The sequence below is a fragment of the Rosa chinensis genome, chromosome 4 (assembly GCF_002994745.2).
Source record: "Rosa chinensis cultivar Old Blush chromosome 4, RchiOBHm-V2, whole genome shotgun sequence".
In the NCBI taxonomy this organism is placed as follows: domain Eukaryota; kingdom Viridiplantae; phylum Streptophyta; class Magnoliopsida; order Rosales; family Rosaceae; genus Rosa; species Rosa chinensis.
In genome coordinates, this window is record NC_037091.1 from 43,758,564 (window position 1) to 43,778,939 (window position 20,376).

The 20,376-nt window shown below is 36.2% G+C and overlaps 2 protein-coding genes across 2 annotated transcripts; both read right to left on the reverse strand.

Moving 5' to 3' along the window:
• Positions 1–369: 369 nt before the first annotated feature.
• LOC112197894 lies at positions 370–1,239 on the reverse strand. Its single transcript, XM_024338842.2, has one exon. The coding sequence runs from the start codon at positions 1,143–1,145 to the stop codon at positions 645–647; it is 501 nt and encodes a 166-aa protein (XP_024194610.1). The 5' UTR covers positions 1,146–1,239; the 3' UTR covers positions 370–644.
• A 3,167-nt stretch (positions 1,240–4,406) lies between these two features.
• LOC112199976 (TVP38/TMEM64 family membrane protein slr0305) lies at positions 4,407–9,238 on the reverse strand. The gene is made up of 9 exons (XM_024340975.2): positions 8,788–9,238; positions 8,119–8,180; positions 7,914–7,968; positions 7,495–7,593; positions 7,162–7,248; positions 6,848–6,964; positions 6,248–6,340; positions 5,878–5,908; positions 4,407–4,818 (listed from the first exon to the last, which is right to left on the reverse strand). The coding sequence occupies exons 1-9, from the start codon at positions 8,881–8,883 to the stop codon at positions 4,640–4,642; spliced, it is 819 nt and encodes a 272-aa protein (XP_024196743.1). The 5' UTR covers positions 8,884–9,238; the 3' UTR covers positions 4,407–4,639.
• Between the last annotated feature and the right edge of the window lie 11,138 nt (positions 9,239–20,376).

The following is a 20,376-nucleotide window of genomic DNA, read 5'->3' on the forward strand; positions in this document are numbered from 1 at the left end:
ACCTTCTCTCCTATTCCTATTCCTAGTTTGATAAGGCACACTAAACTTGATTTTCCTTCAACAGAATCAACTAAAAAAACCCTTGTTCAACTATTTCATGTGGACTTTCCTTAAAACAAAATTTTGATTTGACAAAACTCTCAAAAAACTCAAAGCCCAACAACCTGCTCAGCACGTAGCATACCAGATTTGCCCTTGAATTCAACAAGAAAGAGTCATTGGCAACTTCTACATAACAGATAAGTAAATACATTTAGGGTCATCTACATATACCAAGAATCAAAAACATATATCAGATACATAAATTAATATAAGCATGATCCTTTTTCAATCCAAGTCAATCATAATTGTAATTGCAACATTGGCGAGTTGGCAACCAAGAACACAACATCTCAATTACACTAAAAGCTTCTGCAAAAATTACAAGGGTCATTTTGCATTCCTTTTCTTCTTGATGATCAAATATCACATAAAGAAAACCACATCCAACTGCTGCAGTAACTCCATTCTCTGTATCTTTTGTAACATAAACACATAACATTTGAATTCTTCAAATACTAATTACCATCAAAGAAACCCAAATAAAAAAGAGGGATTAAAGTTAACACACTAATTACCAACCAACACATGACATTCAAACTTCATCAGCAAAAGTCTGGCCTGGGTTTTTTCCGGACCGATAAGCAGCCTCGTTGATGATCCCTAAAGATTCTGATCTCACAACAATCCCTTAAATCCTCAAGACTGATATATTGCTGCTTAACCATCCTCATGCTATCCCCACCAGTCTCATGAATCCAAACATAAGGGTGACAGGTCTCATCATAGTAATATAGCAAGCTCTTCATACCTGCCTTGCCATTCTCCCCAGGCATATAAGCTTTGTATATGCTCTTGCATTTCAGTCTCTTTGAAGAGCCGGGTTTCAAAGTGTGAACCTTCTTCAATATGGACCCAACTCTTATCTGAAGCTCCACAAGCTTGTCAGTCAGGTTCCAAATCCTTGTGCCAAACCCTGAGGATTGCTGAGTGTGGTCTCTGCACCCATCAAAACATCCCCCAATTGGGAACATGCACAATCTGGGAATTTTTGATTTCAGGGACTTCAAGTGTTTGGTGACCTTAGACTTGAAGAAAACATGCATTTTTTATGTGCTGCAGAAGTTTCACTAATTTCACTTCACTGATATAAGCCCCCTCCATAAAGTCAAATCCTACTTTCTCAGCCACTATTACTTAACATGCCATATAGAATATAGTAGCAAACCTAGAATATTGTTAGCCCTGCCATTAAGGAATTGGTAGGGTCTTAAGAGGGCCCAAGATTCAACACTAGACAGCGGAAAAGATGAGATTAGAGTGAAAAATAACAAATAAATATGATAAAGACTGGCTTTTCCTTTGTTTTGCAGGGAGAAAGAAGTAAATGGTTCCTACATTGCTTCCAAAAGACTAATAATGAGGCATCATGTTAGTAATATGATGTTGCTTCCCATTGTGTCTCAAGAACTTTGCTTTTTATTCACTCCTATTCAAGTTTCCAACAAACACCTTTCCCTCAAAAACTGCTCCCATTTCTATAAGCATACAAGAAACCTAACAATTTGAACCACAAGCAGATTAGTATTTCTCTTATGGATTTTTGAGTTTGTTTCTGGTAAAACAGAACACAAGGCTACTTATGTTACAGTAGGAGGCTCAGTTTGTTCTTAAAGTCAAACAAGTCTAGATATATCTACCCTGCATAATATTTTCTATCATAGCTGACAATATAGAATCACATGGAGTCACGGACATATATCCAATCATATACCTTGCTTCAACACCAGGCCAAATCCTGTTTTTGTTTTCTCACGAAGTGTTCGATTCAGAAAGGAAATTTATTTTAAATTAATGGTAGAAGCAACCATTGTATTTGACAATCTTTTCAAGAGAACAATAAAGTCCGCTCCAGATCTTCTGATAACAAGCTTGCAGTACTAATTAGTAATTACGATAGTTTTAATCTTCTGTAGACACTTGACATGTTTTAGGAAGGTTCAAACAATTCTAAGACTAGGGTACCCCAGGATTCCTAACATCAGGCAAGAGAGTTTCATCATGCATATGGTATTCTTCTACTTTTAACCTTGGCCTAGCGGTATAAATCCTATCAACATACCAGATTAGGAGCCGATTGACTTAAATCAGGATCCGTATCGTTAAAAATAAAATTCAACCTAATCCGAACCAATAATCTAGCGGATCATTGATACTTTGGTAGTCAAATTCAAAAATCTGTATATGGTGGATTAACGGATATTTGATTTACTAGTCAGGTCTAATTATTATTAAATATTATTAGTTTTTAAAGTAAAAGAATTTAAAATTTAATTACAATTTGCAATATAAAAAATCAAACTATAACAAAAATTGAGTTTCAAACCCCGTTTCAAAAATAAATAAATAAATAAAAATTTTCAGATCGTTGGTCTTCTGCCATATTTTTGTCTAAATCAATATATAATTTATTATTTTCATATTTAAAGAATAGTAATTATATATTAATAAATATAATATTTTATTATTCTAAAACCTAACCGGGTTGTTAAGGGATCGCATCAACCTAGATCCCTATTTGCTTCATCAACTTAACGGATCCGTTATCTATTGCAATGATCAAATTCAAACCTGTCCGAACTCGTCTATTAACAACAGATCCGCACCAAATCTGAATCAAAACCCAATCCATTGACAGGTTTATCCAAACTTTACTCGACTTCTATTACTAGCCGAGAGATTCTTAGGTAGGACTGCTTAATCAGGACCTTGCAGGAGGTGTTTAGAATATATTGCTTTATTAAAAGAGGGTTAATTTCGAGATATGCAAAGTTCTTTTCTTAATTTTAATTGGGCTACCATACCGCAACGTGGTAGAGCAGTCACTCCCTAAGAATTTCTCTTACTAGCCATATGCTCCATGATTCTTAATATTAGCGATATGCAGATTGCAGATTTGGGTTTGTGGGGGAAAAAATGAATTCTTCGATTAAGATGGATGGAAGGAAGCAAAAACTCATAACTCCACCTATTAATGAGGCAGGCAAGCTAAACACGAAGTAGTTCATTTCCTTTCACTATCAACAGAATAAAAAACCCACCAATAGGGTCAAAACTTTTCTTCACCGGACAAAATGATACCCAACTTTCAAAAGTGATCAAAATGATACCTAAATTTTTAAAAGTGATCAAAATGATACCTAAATTTTTAAAAACAAATCAACTTGATACCCAATTTTCAAAAGTGATCAAAATGATACCTAAAGTTTTAAAAACAAATCAATTTGATACCTCAGTTTAATTTTTTGTAACTTTTTGTTAAAATTGATCACGTGTGGTGCAGTATTTTATGGGGTTATAATAATATTTTACACAAAAAACTCTTTTTCAATTATTTTTTATTTTACTTTGTTAATTCTCTTCTTCTTCTTCTATCTCTGCCTCTCTCTCTCTTCCCATTTTTCTTTGTTTCTTTAGAAGTTGGGAAACATCCGAACTTTATTTGTTTCTACAATTGATGGTAGAATTGAAATTGAATGGAATATATATTTTTTTAATTCTATAGAAGAAGAAGATTGGGTTATAGATGATTGATGGCCCTCTGACCACAAATCACTTCAATTTTTGTGCTTGATTTTGCATTTGATTTAACAAAGAAGTTAAAAAAAAAGGGCTAAATACTGACTACTACGTAGTTTGGGTCCAAAATTAATTCAATCTCTAAACTTCTAATTTCATCAAGAACACTCCTGCACTTTCAATTTTGAACTAATAGGTCCAATTTGTTAGTCTTCAGACAATTGAGTCATTTAACTTGTTGACGTGGCTCATATATGGCCTATGTTTTATGATGAGGTGTTGAGGTGGCCTGCATAGTCAATTTTGGAGTGAGTCCTACTATTAGAAATCTATTAAATAAATAGTTTTTCAACAAATAATCCAACTATAACTTGAACTCATAACAGAATATTAATGAATTAGACCTATTAGATCAAAATTGAAAATACATGGGTGTTTTTATTGAAATTAGAAGTCCAGGGACTGAATTGATTTTGAACCTAAACCACAGAGTAGTAACTAGTATTTAGCCCTAAAAAATAAACTGAGGTATCAAATTGATTTGTTTTTAAAACTTTAGATATCATTCTGATCACTTTTGAAAGTTGGGTATCAAGTTGATTTGTTTTTAAAAATTTAGGTATCATTTTGATCACTTTTAAAAATTTAGGTATCATTTTGATCACTTTTGAAAGTTAGGTATCATTTTGTCCGGTGAAGAAAAGTTTTGACCCTAGTGGTGGGTTTTACTCTAATTAATTTATTGTTTGTTGCTACATCAAACCAACCAAGGCAAAGAACTCACAAAATTGATCTCAACTGATTTTTCTTTTAATATTTTATTTCAACTTGGAAAAACAAACTACACTTACATAACACAGTCTTGGTTGTCAAATAAGCCTTGTTTGTCCAATATTACAATCTAAAAAGATGGGGAGACTGTACAAGTCATAAATAAAAAGTACCACATCCTGGAGTATAAATTAGGCATAGCACTGTGAAAGAAGGTAGGTAGAAGAAGAATTTACAGAGAACATGGATTTCATTTTTCATGATGGTCTTCAGAGGGATCTATCTTGATTAAAAGCGGCTGGTCGAGATGACCAGGTGTATCAGAAACAGGTAACTCAGGTGGCGTTATGATATCAAGATCCTCATTTTCAGCCAAAGCTTTTTCCAAAGCAGCCTTGGCAACTCTTGTAACAAGAAACATTAGAATCACTGCAAACAAGCCAAAGAAAAAGGAAAGTAAGATGATGTAATACTGCAAACAATAATAGAAGTACACTGGACATTTTAATATATTTACTCTCACTACTAATGTGAAGACTAAAAGTGCAATGTTTAACAAAAGTTTTGGCCAATTCCATTATTTCAGGGGAAATCAAAACTAACCCATGAACATTGACCCAATTTTATTGTCTTCTACGCTTAATGTTGATCAATATCACTACGGTTTCAAATACTGAGTTTATTTCAAATCACCTTCTCTGCTATCTTAGATAACTGATGCATTGTGCAAGAAAAGCTCATGAACACGTTAAATGGCATCTCAGTCCAGAAAAGTGACCAACAAATGAGTACCATTCATGCAAATCACTGCTAAAAGACAATGCCCTTCAATACAAAATGGTTCACTCTCCTTTTCTCCTCTGCCTCCAACTACCGCAGTTACCCACCTCCGTTTCTTACTCTCTCCGTAGATTGAGAAATGTGCTTTATATTGATAATGCACTGATCATTTTGCATGTATGTCACTCATTTATTAATTATTATACGTCAGTTTTTCAGAAAGATATCACCCGCAAACACACACTCCACCAGTTTTCCATGGTTTGAGTTAACAAGAGGAGCTACTTAAGACGAACACAAGTTCATAGTCGACGTTGATGAATTTACATATAAAGACAAATTGGAAGTCAATTTTCAGAGATCTTTCATAATTTCCCTTTCCCATTTTCTTCCTGTTTCAACCAGTCAACTCCTATCAATCCAAAAAAACTGAACTCTACGAAGTCCAAGAATATATTTTCCTGTCTAAGGCATCACAATAACCCTATACATATGCATATATTCTACGGTTATGCTCATTTGTTTTTGGTTCTTGTGCTAGTGTGCTATATTAATCTGGAACAAAGAGATCAAGTCTTCATAGACACAACCCAGATACCTGTCTGGGCATAGAAGTTCCTGCACCTCCCAACCCTTAAGGAAGGAAAAGAACAGGTGGCCAAAGAACATATAAAGGTGCTGTATGCATCTCCAGATATTTTAACTTACCGGATACTACAAGGCCCAGTATGATGACAGCCTGCATACACAATATAAAAAGAGTGAACAGATATCAGAATTGAGAAAGTGAAGAAAAACTCATCCATACCCCAAGTTTATTCAGAAAATATAAATTTTTGCTATCTGAGAACTATATGGCCGGACACAACATCAAAGAACACATATCAGAAAATTAGAAAGTGAGGAAAAACTCATCCATACCCCCAAGCCTTATTTTGAAAATATAAATCTTTGCTATCTGAGAATTATATGTCGGTAACACCCTTTGAGATCCTTATTCTTTGTAAACCATTCCAAGAAAAGATCATTTAAAAAAAATTACAAGTAACACAGAAGATGAAAGATGAGATGCTCTTACCCAACGGGTCTTTGAAAATTCACCCCAACCATGGGTCACATCAGAAAGATCCTTGAGAGTCGTTCCAACATATACTAGTGCAAGTGTTATCGGCTGTAAGAGAACCAATTTTAAACCCATTAGCATTGCTTTAAAACACAAACACTGGTCAATCCATGTTATATGTATCACATGTTTCACTAACGTGGTGGTGGCAAAAGAACCTTCCCATTAATGGCCTTAGTGCCCTAAATTATCATGATCTATGTACATAAGATGTTGAATCAAAGGTATTTGTGCAAACTAAAGATCCAGGCACAGCAAACCAGGATCAACAAACAGGTAGCATGTTTCAGACTCGAACTAGAGGGTAGGGGATAACTGCAAACCTTATGATATGAACAAAGCTTGACAATGACGCAGATAATGCTTTCTTATACAGACACTAAGATAACCACCTTGATCAACTTAAAAATTAAACATGGCGATAAACTATGCTAACATCCAGTCTGTATATTTTTTCTTTTTAACTCATATTCATCACTTGCGATCATAATGGAGCACAAGTAGCATAGACAAATACAATGATAGATAAAAGAAGATCAGGGGTGAAGAAAATACCATCATTCCTAACCATGAAGCAAGCATGTATTCTCCAATTGGAACAGGAGTCACCGACAGGAGGTAATTTAACATGTTGAATGGAAGTAAGGGAACAAGACGAAGCAGCAAAACAATCTGCGGAAAGAATAAAACAAGCTGATTTCTAAATGTCAATATAAAAAGACCACAACTTCGTTGAGTGACTATTTAGACTTGGAAACAACAAATTGGCGTAAACTAATACTATATTCTGTGCATGGGAAAACCAGTAAATATACATATATTTAAAATATCAGATCACTTTTTGAAGGTCAGATATGAATCATGCCAACCTTAAATCCAGATTTTCGGATTGCAATCGCAACTGCACGAAACTGAGGATAATCCTTCAACTTGGAAATGACGAATGATCTCCCGATCTGTATAGGAACTCTAGAATAAGATACATGTAGAAACACATAGCAGATAAACTTATATTTACATATATGACCAATAGGAGGCGAACAAAGCAAACAGTGACAATTCCATATGTATGAAGGGAGAACAGAAATAATAACTTCATACACCAATTGGGTAAAGTTAGTTTACTGCTTCTCTGTTCCACATAATGTACTCTTTCAGGAACTCAAAACACTTAGAAATCAATGAAGAGTTTAGAAACTTACAGTTCTGCCCAGAAGGAATGCAGCCCCTGCACCTATAGTGGCACCAATTGAGTCGGCAACAAAGCCGACAGGCAGGCCAAAAAGATAACCACCACCGAGCTGAAACATATAAGACGAGCAATCACATAAGGATGCAAACTTGCGATTAAATCAAAGTTTTATTTGAAAGACTCTATTTTCTCGCTCTCCTGTACTTCTGTTTTCAAGGTTTCTGTCCTACCTACCAGATTTGCTAGTGAGAAAGGGCACAAGGTAACAAATAAAGGTAAAAAAAGGCAAAACCTTTTGGAACATGGACTTGATACTATGGAAAACATTATGTAAAAGAAAAAATTTAAGTGAAGTGGACAAGTAAGCAATAACGACTCTACAAGAAATTAAGGTACAATAACAAAAATGAGTATTGGACATATCCTTACGGTAAGTACTGAAGCAGGTACTGCCAAGACCGTTAAAGGAATGTATGCAACGGCCCTGCATGTAACCAAAAGAAACTTAAGCTGAAAGGCAAACAAAGTCACTGTTTCACTGGCAGGTAATCTTTGAGAATCAATCTAACATGTAGGCAAGTAACGGATTCTGAAAATTGAAAGTGCTAAGGCTTCAGTGCTACAATTTACTTACAGCACAAATGGACCCCACGGGCCAAGATCCTTATCAACCCATAATAAGAAGTCCTTCAAAATCTGCAGGAAGCAGTTATCTTATCAGTTAACAAATATAACCATATCCATAAAAGAGATATCAGCTGTATTGCCAAAATATCAGGTTAACAAAACTCCCAAGAAAGTGATCCACAACAAAACCTCATGTTCCAGCTGATACAATCAATGCAATTAAGGAAGAGAAGTCCTATAGTCCTACTGCATTGTCACATTTCAAACCAAAAAGTTCCACGACCATCAAACAACAGAGCCCCATCCAGATTAGAAATCAAACTAGTACGCGATACAAAGTGGAACTATCGACCTAAACACCAACCCAACCTAATCTTGCAAAAGATAAAACAAACCAAATAAAGTTCAGCATTGCAGTTAAGCTCAAAACCACAATCGAAGCTCCCAACCCATCAAAATTAGGGTCTTCCCCATGAAACATGTAATCCACCAACATCATAAGCCCCATAGCAGCAATTACACAACACTAGAACGAATCCAAAATTCTCACAAACGATCAAAGGAGCGAACTTTCACCTACCCAATAAGCCAATCAACAACAACCAATACATACAGATAAAAAGATGAGACCTTTTCATATATGAATAGAGGAGCCCAGAAGAGAGAAAGATGAGACCTTTTCAACGGGGAGAGTGAAACAGGCGGTGGCAACAGCGGCGAGGAGGAGGAGAAGGAGTGTGATCCTCAGCGCGGAGCCCCATGTGAGAGCCATAGAAATCCTGCGACGCCAAGGCCTACACTCCTCGCTATCTGGGTCGTATATGTTGGGTTGCTTCAAAGGCAAACGAGGCCTCAGGCCCCCAAGGTTTGCCAGATTGGGTGTCCCTCCAAAAATGCGAGACCTTCCTCCCCTCCTCCTTTCTTTCTATCCAATTCCAACCTGTCTCTGTCTCCCTTGGCCTTTTCTGCTCTGTTTCTATTATCCTGATTGCAACAACTTGGGAATTGGGAATTGGGAATTGAAATCGTTATGTGTTTCAGTTATTTCTGGAAATTTATGTTTGGTGGGATCAAAGGGTTTGCTTCTTCTTCTGACGATTTGGTGGGTTTGTTTATTATGGGCGGAGCATTGCGTGCACTCCTCTGTTTTTACTTCTTCTTCTTTTTTTTTCTTACATATGAAGGGTCAAATTTACTTTTTTTCTTTGGTTTTTACTTAAGAAAACGTAATTGCAAAACTTAGGGTTAGGTCACGTGAGTCAAGGTTTATTTCTTCCACAAACAAAAAAATCAAATGAGAAAAACGTTGATTATTAGTTACCCAAGTTTGGTTAGGGATTTTGGACTATTTCGGTTACACGTCAAACTGTCAATGTGAGCATAAAAAAAATTTCATTCTAAAATGGCAAAATAGTAAAATGACATCAAGATAGATAATCTAAAAACAAAGCCCTTTTAGACCAAAATGAGTAGTCAAGCAGCAACAATTTCAACACTAACCAGCAAGACTTTCATAAAAAAATTTAAGCTCGAGTTCCACGCCAGGATCTAGTTTGAAAAAAATTGTTTCAATAGTATTGGCATAGCAATATAATTTCTGATTCATTGGGGAAGAATGCTTACTGCATCAAACTTGGTTTGTAGAAAACTACCATTTCTTCTGGTAAAAGGGTAAAAATATGGAGAAAACGTTTTCAGACAATAGAACTCCATTATACACGACCAAAGTCAATGGCGAAAAATCGAGCTATGCTAGGGTTTTATCTCTGGCTTTTCTGGGTAGCCTTCGTGATCAAATGGGGAAATCCATGGCCTGGAGTCCAACAAGTTCAACGCCGAGAATCAAATTTTTCATCTGCAAGTAATGAATTTCATGATCCTATAGAGTTTGGTGGAGAAGAAGAAGGTTATTCGGCTTCGACTTTAAGAAAATTTGGGGCTTTTGTAACTTTCAACACCAGGGATGCAAAGAACGATTACACACTGTGTTCTGAGATTGGGCTGGCAAACTCTCTTCTCCTTCAACGGCGTCGTATCCCCAGATGGCTCGAAATTGTACTATCCAAGTATTGCTTCTGCGACCTCGCTCTGTTTGATGATTTGTGTTGCTGGGATGAAGTTTCAATGCGATTGTCTTGTTTTTTGCTGGCACAACGAGTCTCAAGAGTCTTGTTTGAGGTTAGCGGAATTAATCTTGATCTCCCTGGGTTCCCAATTTCTTTTGGAAATAAGATAAATTGGGTCTATCTAAGAATTGGGTTTTGGTTAGAATCTTATCATCAATCAGGTATGCTCCTTGAATTTTCATATTCAATTTCGTTACAATTGATGATTGCAATGCGACTTCAATTAGTGGTTAGCTGGTTGATTTTCTTATTCACTATCTTTCATCTCTACTTGCCTTTTTCAATTGATGTTGCTTTATCTTTGTCTAACTTCTTGGGTGATCTTATCTCTGTTTGTGAAATCTTTACAATTCATAAGCTTTCGTTACTGGATAAGAATATGGTTTTCTTTTCATTTATGGATGACCAGCATCCTTTTATTTCAATCTTAGTTTTGCTCTGAACCGGATGAAAGAAAGTATTGAAATTCTCCTTGTCGTTATGGTGCTACAAATTTGGGTGATCTTTTGGATGCCTCTGGTGCTCCAAACTTGGGTGATATTTTTGCTTTGCTTAAGGAAAACTATAGATGTGTTGTTTTTCATCTACATGAAGATTTAGTGGCCATTTCTGGATACTCTAAGAGGAGGACCTTTTTTGGTGCTCCTAGCCCCGCAAAGATAACTAGGCATTTGATAGATTTGATGATTACCAGTAAGGACCAAGAACATGAATCAGTTTCAAACACAATTGTTAATCATGAGAATCATTAGTTGGAATAGCCAGGGCAGTTCCTGGCCAGGTTCTATCTCAAGTTTAATTCTATATAACTGGCTTGAAGTTAGACATCTTGTTCGTACTTGATACTAGAATTCCTGATCAAAGTCAGGCCAATAAAATTGCTTCTCGGTTTGCCTTTTATTTCGATAAATTTGATTTTGTTCTTTCTGATGGTTAGTGTGGTGGCTTACTCTTACTTTGGAACTCTAGTAATGTTAATTTAAATGTTTTAGATCATCATGACAGATATCTACATTGCCAAGTTAATGATATGAACTCTCTCGCAAATTGGTATATTTCTTTTGTTTATGCTTATCCTCAGAAGCAACTGCAGACCAATTTTTGGGGTGTTCTAAGTAATTTGGAACCCCAAAATAATGATCCTTGGATCCTTGTCGGTGATTTTAACAATATTGTTTCTGCTGATGAGAAATGTGGTGGTAACTCTCCTTTCAATATGTATATGCAGAACTTTGTTAACTTCTTAAATAATATTAATATGACCTCCCTAAAGGCTGAATGAATACCTTTCACTTGGACCAACAAACACAAAGATCACACTGTGATTTATGAACGTTTGGATAGAGCGGTTGCTAACCCTAGTTGGCTTCAACTTTATCCTTATTGCACTCTAGAGAACCTACCAATTCTGATCACAGCCCTATTTTATTGACTACTTTACCATCCAGATTTTCTAGAACTAAACCCTTTAAGTTTGAAGCTATTTGGCTTTCCCATCCTGATTTTGTTAACTTAGTTAAGCAGATTTGGTCTCAAAACCTTGATCCTAACCCTCTTAAGAATTTTTTGGCAATTTCTGGAGTTTTTTCTCTCCGGCTTTCTAACTGGAGTAGAGATGTTTATGGTAGCCTTTTCAGAAACCTAAATAACCTTCAAAATGATTTGAAATTTTATCAGAATCAATTGATGCTTTTTTCGAGATCCATTTTCCTTCAGAACAAAGTTGTTGAACTCTCTTATCAATTTCTAGAACTTGAGAAAAGTGAAGAACTATTTTGGGCTCAGAGAGCTAAGGCAAATTGGCTTTCCTTGGGTGACAAAAACACCAAGTATTTTCAAACTCAGGCTACAATTAGGAAGAGAAGAAATAAAATTACTAAAATCAAAAATGAATTAGGATTATGGATTGATGATCACACTGATATTAGTTATATTTTTTTGCAGGACTTTCATAGAAGATTCAAAGCAACAAATGCCATTAACTTGGAAAGGGCTACATCGTTTGTTAATATTCTTGATCCCATTATTGATGATGTTGACAATCTGAACCTCTTAAAACCCGTGACAATGGATGAGATCCAGCTAGCTGTTAACTCTATTGGAGCGCTGAAATCTCCTGGACCTGATGGCATTCATGCCATGTTTTATCAGAAGCACTGGGACTTAGTCAAAGACAAGATAAGTAACATTGTTCTGGATTTCTTTCAACATAATACTTCACTAAGGCTCTTGAATCACACTAACATTGCTTTGATCTCTAAAGTTGACTCCCCTGAAATTGTTAGTCATTTTAGACCAATTAGTTTATGTAATGTTGTTTATAAGGTTATCTCCAAAATTCTAATTGCTAGATTAAAACCTCTCCTGGTTAAGTGCATTTCAAGAAACCAAGGAACTTTTGCTCCTGGAAGATCTATTGTTGATAATATCCTCATTGCTCATGAATTATTTTCTTCTTTCAATAGAAAGAAGGCTACTTCTGGTTCCATGGCTATTAAGCTAGATTTGGAAAAGGCCTATGATTATTTGGATTGGAATTATATTAAACTGTGTTTACACAGATTTGGGTTTGATGTTAAATGGATAAACTTAATAATGGAATGCATTTCTTCGGTTACTTTTTCCCTTCTTATTAATGGCAAGCAAGAAGGTCATTTTGCTCCTTCTAGGGGTGTTCGTTAGGGAGATCCTCTCTCTCCCTATATTTTTATTCTCTACATGGAACCTCTTATTAGAAATTTAAATCACACTGCTTCTAATTCTAAGAACCATGTTGGCATTCTCTCCTCCCCTGGGGGACATAGAATATCAAATCTTATGTTTGCTGATGATTGTTTGATTTTTGCCAGAGCGTCCAACAAGGTAGCTCATAACATCTCCAAAATTCTCCTAGATTTTGCCCAAGCATCGGGGCAGAAGATCAACTTAGATAAGTCTTCTATTTTCTATTCCTCTAAAATCTCTAATAGTACTAAATCTGATATTACAAGTATTTGGGAATTCAACACAAGGTTTCAATTGGTAAATATCTAGGGATCCATAATACTGTTTTCTGGAAAGACCCCTTGAATGCTAAAGAATTACTTTTGAAGATCTCAAATAAGCTCAGTGGTTGGAAAAAGGCCACCCTTTCTAGAGCGCGGAAGCTTACTCTTATAAAATCTAATATTGCTGGAATGCCAAACCATGTTATGTCTTGCTTCAATTGCCCTCCAAAAGTTACTAAAGCCATTGATAAAGAAACTAGATCTTTCTTCTGGGGTAAGGATTGTCATTCCCCCCCAGTTGCTTGGAACCAAATTTGTCTGCCTAAATCCTTAGTTGGTCTTGGAATTCGGCCAGCGGCTTCCTTCAATAAGGCTGCTTTGGCAAAATTAGGCTAAAAAGTGATCTCTGATCATGATAACTGGTGGGTGGATATTGTTCATAGGAAATACTTAAGAAAACATGCTTTTTTCGTGCAAAATAAGGAGGCCAACCATTCTATGGCCTGGAAGGGTATTCTTGATAATAGAGATCTTTTAATCCAAGGTATGCTCTGGATTGTTGGTAATGGTACTGACATCAGATTCTGGACTTTCAACTGGGCCTTTTCTTTTCCTTTGATCAATCTTATTTCGACTACTAATAGAATTTCTATTGATATTGATGAGAATGTTAGTGATTATATTGTTAATGGCTGTTGGAATGTGAATAAACTTTCTGTTTTCCTTGATCATGATACAGTTAACTCTATTTTAAGTATTCCTCTTCCTGCTTTGGACTCTAGGGATGAATTTGTTTGGGGGCCGACCTCCAGCGGTATTTTTTCTGTTCTGCCACTTGGCTTCAATGTGATTTGGTTGTTCCCATTCGAGGGTTAAAATTTTGAATGAAATCTGGAGACTTAACATTCCTCCTAAGGTCAAGATTTTCTCTTGGCTCTTAGCTAGGGGAAGATTGAAAACTAGGGCAAGACTTGCTCGTTATTCTACTAATTATGATTCTTTGTGTGCCCTTTGCAGCTCAGGGGATGAGGACTTAAACCACCTTTTCTTCTCCTGCCCTTTTGCTGCAAATGTTTAGCGCTTTGCTGGCATTACCAATACAGATTTCCAAAACTTTGAAGAATGGTTTCTTTCTTGGTTCAGGAAGGATTACCAAAAGTCTACTATTGAAAATCTTCTCATTCTTTGCTGGAAAATTTGGGAGGCGAGGAATAACCTCATCTTCAGACATTCTCCCTCTCTTCCTAACATGGTGGTTCATGCTGCAGCATCCATTGGTGAGAATTACAGAAGGAATAACCCTTGCCTTTTGAAGGGTCCTGCTTCTACCTCTCAAGTTAATGGCTGGCTTCCTCCTCTTGCTGGCTTTGCCAAGCTCACTTTCGATGGTTATTCCTATTGAAATTGGCATTAGCAGCATAGTTTGGGGACGTGGGCTGAAATTTTCTCTATCTTTAATTTACTTATACTATGATGTGATAGCTTTGTTCTTCTTGTCGGTTGCAAGTTGCGGTGTGGCTGCTCAAGAGTTTAGGTCGGTCTTTGTTTCTTTTTTGTTTGTCTGGCTTCTCGGGCCTTTGTTGTTTGTTGTAGTTCTTCTTGGGAGTCCTTATTGGGCCTCTTTGTAACTATTTCTGATTATTAAAATTATTTGTTGTTTTGAAAAAGAAAAAGAAAACTTATTAATATTGTTTCAGCTCTATTAGAAAAGCAAATGCTCTTAATTATTAAGATTAAAAAAAAAAATTCATGCACCAAATATGATAGACTAGAATCTAGAATCGAAATCAATTCCATATATAATTGACAGAAATATCACTTTAGTCATCAAACTATGTTTCATTTGACACTTTGGTCATCCAACTTTTAAAAACATCACTTTGGTCACTCAATTATATCACCGTACATCACTTTGGTCTCTCCGTCTATTTTCTTCGTTTTCTCCATTAGCTCCAAGGGTATTTTAGAGATGAAAAGTTTTGCCCACCACAAAGTACTTCAACTTTGATTAAACAGAGTATGGACACCACTTGCAAGCCAATAATGCCATAACATGGTTCTGTGTTCCACATCTCTCTCTCTTCTTTTGTTTTTTTTTTTTTTTTCAATGAAGTCCAGCTCTCTTCCTTTAGAAAGTATGGGTGTGGAAGAAAGAAGCCGGCAGGTTTTATGAATCAATCGCATCCCAGGCATCAATTCCTCACCCTCTATCTTATTTTATTCTATTCTTTTCCTTGTACATTGCGGAGGTACTTGATCCCCCCTACTGTAACTTTCTCCAGTTTCTTAAATTATCGTATATGTGCCACCAATGAATTTACCGCGCAACGAAGATTATTGTTTGAGATCCAATTTTAACGAAGGTTTCATTCAGACAGGCGCGTAACCACATGGTAGGCTATTTAGGCTGTAGCCTAGACAAGATTTTTGCCCAAAAACCCATAAGTATATGTATATTCAGCTACTAGTCTAACTCGAGCCCTCGAGTCCCCGGGTCCTCGTCTACTTGATGGCAGTGCGGCACATCAGTTGCTGCTTAGTTGAACACTTAAACCCACAAACCCCCGTCGGAAATCGCCGTGAGCTCGTCAGCATGTGAGTCCATGACATTCGGCAATGACCCCGAGCCGCGCCAATAATTTGGGGATTTAAAGTCCGATTTGGGGATCACAGATTCACAGGTACAAGCTGTTCTTTTGCTTTTGTTTGTTTGATTTGGAGAATCGGAGTTACTTTTGTTAGTTTGTTTGATTTTAGGTCTTGACCTTTTTTATTCCAAGACTTGACATTTTGTGTACTACCATTCTTGGTCTTTGTCTTGTGCGTCAACATTGCAGGTAATGGAACTACAGTTGCAATCATTCTTTGAAAACTTTGATCCCTGAGCTGCTGCTGCAAATTTTCATCAAAGTAACTAACCGTTATTGTTGTCGTTATGTATTTTTAGATAAAAGTTGGTTGGCTAAAAGATCTTACAAATTTCAACTTGGAAAACCTTGACATTGAAGTTTGTTGCTTTAATGGCTTCTCTATGCAGTACGCCATTGCTGGCCACTGTTAGGATATGTACCACCGTCCAAGGTACAAGGAAAATGTTTAATTGTTGGCATCTCTGTTTATAAGGAGATAGATACATAACAATGATCATTTTAGTACAAGTGCTTGACTATTGCTTGATAGACTGATGTTGTTTTCCATCTAGGTTTTATATTTTAAGTTCTTTTCAGGCCTTATTAGTTGTTGTGATTTACTTATGTCTAACAAGTTTGTCTACTTGTTTTCTTTTTGTTCATACAATTTCTAGGTTTGAGATTTCTTTTACATATCTTTAAATTCATGGTTTTTGGCTTCAAAGGTCATCCATCTAAAAATTTTGTGCACTTCTAGTTAAATTAGCCTAGACAAGTTTAGGATCCTGAATCCGCCACTGCATTCAGATAAGCTAATCCATCTCCTATCCAATCTTCTGCCAAACACAAGATCAGATTTGGCCAATCCACTCCCCAATCCAATCTATTCCAGCATATTTCCTTCTCCAATCTAATCATGTATGCCAAACACGGCCATAGGCAGAAGAAAGAAATTTGAAGGGTGACCGCAGCTCTTTTCCACAAACAGTAAAAAGAATCAAGGAATCAATTACATACCTTTGTAGGTGCAATCTGATAATCAATTACCCAAAGGTTTTGCCTTGTGGCTTGAAATCTGATAAACATAGAGACATAGAGAGAATCTTTTGGCTTGAATTCTGGTATAGAGAGAGATAGACTTTTGACTTGCAGTCTCCAACACTCAACTCTTTTTTAACTGGGTTGACAAATATACCCCTGCGCGTGAGGTTCAGTTGCCACATTTAAACAGGGAAAAAAAAAAACGGAGGGACCAAAGTGATATACAGTGATATAGTTCAGTGACCAAAGTGAAGTTTTTAAAAGTTAGATGACCAAAGTGTCGAACAAAACATAGTTCGGTGACCAAAGTGATATTTTTTCCTATATAATTTTTCTTTTTTTCTTTTTGAAAGGGCCATATATAAAGTTTTAGTTCCACTAGGTTGTAACTAGTAATAATCAATCCAGTTATAGTATCGATTTTCACCTTGGCATGGTTTCATTTCATTTTGTATTCGCCCTTTCGTTGATTATTGCAAGCCAACGGCCAACTTTGTGCCAAAACAAAAGAATTTGCTATATCTAGTCATGGCCATTCAACATCTGATCTCTTTTCTATGTCCTCTTTTGTTTTCACATATCCTTTTCAATACATGAGAATGCAAGCACTTGGGAGTAGTTCATGTTAGATCAATTGTGGACTCATCACAAGTTATCCTAGAGCAACTAGGAAACCATCAAAGCATTAAATCGAATACAACATGGATATGGAAAAGAATCAACCTAGATATCTAATGTGATAGTGTATTTATCATTGATTAGGAGTCCATTATTTGGACTACAAGAAAGTCCTAAACTGTGATGCATTAGGAATCTAAGATACAAGTCTTGTTCCATAAGGAAAACCTTTATGGGAGGATTCCTAGGACTTGAACTTATATAAATAAGAGGTTAGGGTCCCTGTTATCACCACCGTTCTACAAGCATTGTGTTCTGCCCATTCAGAAGCTACAGTTGGTGAATAGCAGAAGACTTCAACCTCGCTTTCATCTTTTGTTTCTTCAGCTGCTACGATGGCTTCAACCTTGGATGTCAATGGTATGTGTTTTGGTCTTCTGATAAGTGGTGTTGAACATGTTTTTTGTGTGAGCTTGTTTGTAATTTAGTTTTACAATTGGTATCAGAGCTTAGGCTCACAAATTGTTCTTCAAATTTATTTTCGATGTATAAATCGTTTTAGGTTTTCAAAAAAAAAAAAAAAAAACCAACCTCGTTTGCCTCTTCAGAAAAACCTTCAAGGCCCAAGTCATAGCATGTGCTGATCCAAGCCCATACCCGGCCCGAAAACCTATTCCTTCAGAAACTAAAGAAGATGACCGTTATTTCACAACGGTCATCTGGGTTAAATGGGTTTTCTGGGTTTTGGAATCGGAAGCACAAAGGATGATTCATCCTTCTGGGAATTCAAAACCCCTTATGCTGTCGAATCAAGATGCCAAGAAAGATGTTTTGCTGCACTCTGGTTTTAAATTCATGCTTCCGCGAATGTTTTCGCAGAAAAAATTGGGAAAATTTGCAAAGGTTGGTTTTTACAGAAAAATTCAGTTTCGATTCAATTTGTTTTGTTGATTGATGAGCACAAGAACCCTAGTAGCATTCCCGACATGCGCATAGGCTAGAGTAGATGGTGACCGGATGAAATTTAAATTTCTTGGATGTTTTTTGTGTTCTTGTGAAATCGACATTGTTGCTTGCATATCTATGTTGGTTGTGTTTGTGACATGATATGCATGTTTAAAGTGAATTATTGAATTTTGTATCTGTGAATCTTGATATAACAATGCATACAGAAAACTCCCAAAATTTTAGGCATTGTTGAATTTTGACAAGTACAAAGAGCTTAGTTTCTTATAAGGATTATTAATCCGGATAGAAAATCAAGTTTTCAAGCTAAATGTGGTTTGTGTTTTCTGTAGGTTTGAGTGAACATATTGCACAAAGCAATCTTCACTAATTCTTGCAGACAACCTCAAGTTAACAAACCAGAAAATTGTATCTTGTGTTTTAAAATCATGCATATAATTTTGCTTCCAAAGAAGTAGTACAGTGTGATTTTAGGATGCAGATAGCAACATGCATATTCATTCTTTTCAAATATGGATACTTAAAATTCAAATTTCTGTCTAAAGATGTGATTTGGATTCTTTGGATAACTTGGATTGAATAAATGTGGCATGTTGATTTGGAACCTTCAGAATATCATGTCTTCTGCTTAAAAGTGATGCATGCTATTAATTTTGGTTAAAGGGCTATTGATATGTGACATTGCTTGTGTTTTGTTTTCTGTTTGCATTGTTTTGGTTTTGATATTGCTTGAAGTTACAGAAAACATAAAACTTAAAAAAAATTTAAGAACTTTACAGATAGAAAACTTACAAAGCTTTATTTTGTTTTGCTCTTTAGGAATCCCTACTGTGACCTTGAACACCATTCAGCTCCTAACTGGCTATAACTACAAGAAGTGGAGAAACCAAGTAGAATTTTACCTAGCCATGAACCAGAACATGGACCTTTGCTTAACTGAGGATGAACCTGAGAAGCTTACTAGTGAAAGTTCAGATGAAGAGAAGAAATATTTTAAGGAGTGGCATAAGGCTAATAAGATGGCAAAGAATGTTATTAGGACTACCATGTCAGACACAGTTAGAGGTAGCATAGAGGAACCTGATCTAGCCATAGATTTTTTGTATGCCATTCATGATATGTACCGGGAAAGTGATAAGGCTGAGGCAGCTAGGCTGGCAAAGGAATTTAACAACCTTAAGTACACTGGAACAGGAAAAGTGAGAGAGCATATCATGAAGCTTATTGAGATTAATGCTCAGCTAAGGGACCTCAACATGGGGGTCACTGATGACTATGTAGTGCACACTGCACTGCATTCCTTGCCTAATAGTTTTAGCCAATTAAGAACCAGCTACAAAGCTCAGAAGGAAAAATGGAGCCTTAAGGAGCTGATTGCCATTTGTGTAGATGAGGAGGACAGAATTAGGAAGGAAAGAGAGCCAAGTACCTCAGTGAATCTTGTTGAGAAGCCTAAGAAGAAATACCAGAACCAGTCCAAGCTCAAGCCTACCAAAACCATCTTCAAAGGAACTACCTCAGGAGCAGCTAAAGCCAACAAACCTTTTAAGTTCAAGTGCTATTTCTGTAAGAAAGTAGGGCACATGAAGAAAGATTGCATAGGCTTTAAGAATTGGTTGATCAAAAAGGTAATTTTTCTAACTCACTGTTTTCATTAGAAATTAATTTAGTTAATGTTGAACCAAAAACTTGGTGGATTGATTCAGGAAGCCCCTTACATATTACTAATTCTATGCAGGGATTCATAAGGAAGAGAGTCCCAAGAAGTAATGAAGTGAACCTGTGTGTAGGCAATGGCATGAGAGTGGCAGTCAAAGCTATTGGAACCTTAAAATTAGATCTTGGTTTAGGAAAGTTGTTAGTTTTGGATAATGTTTATTATGTACCTTTCATGAGA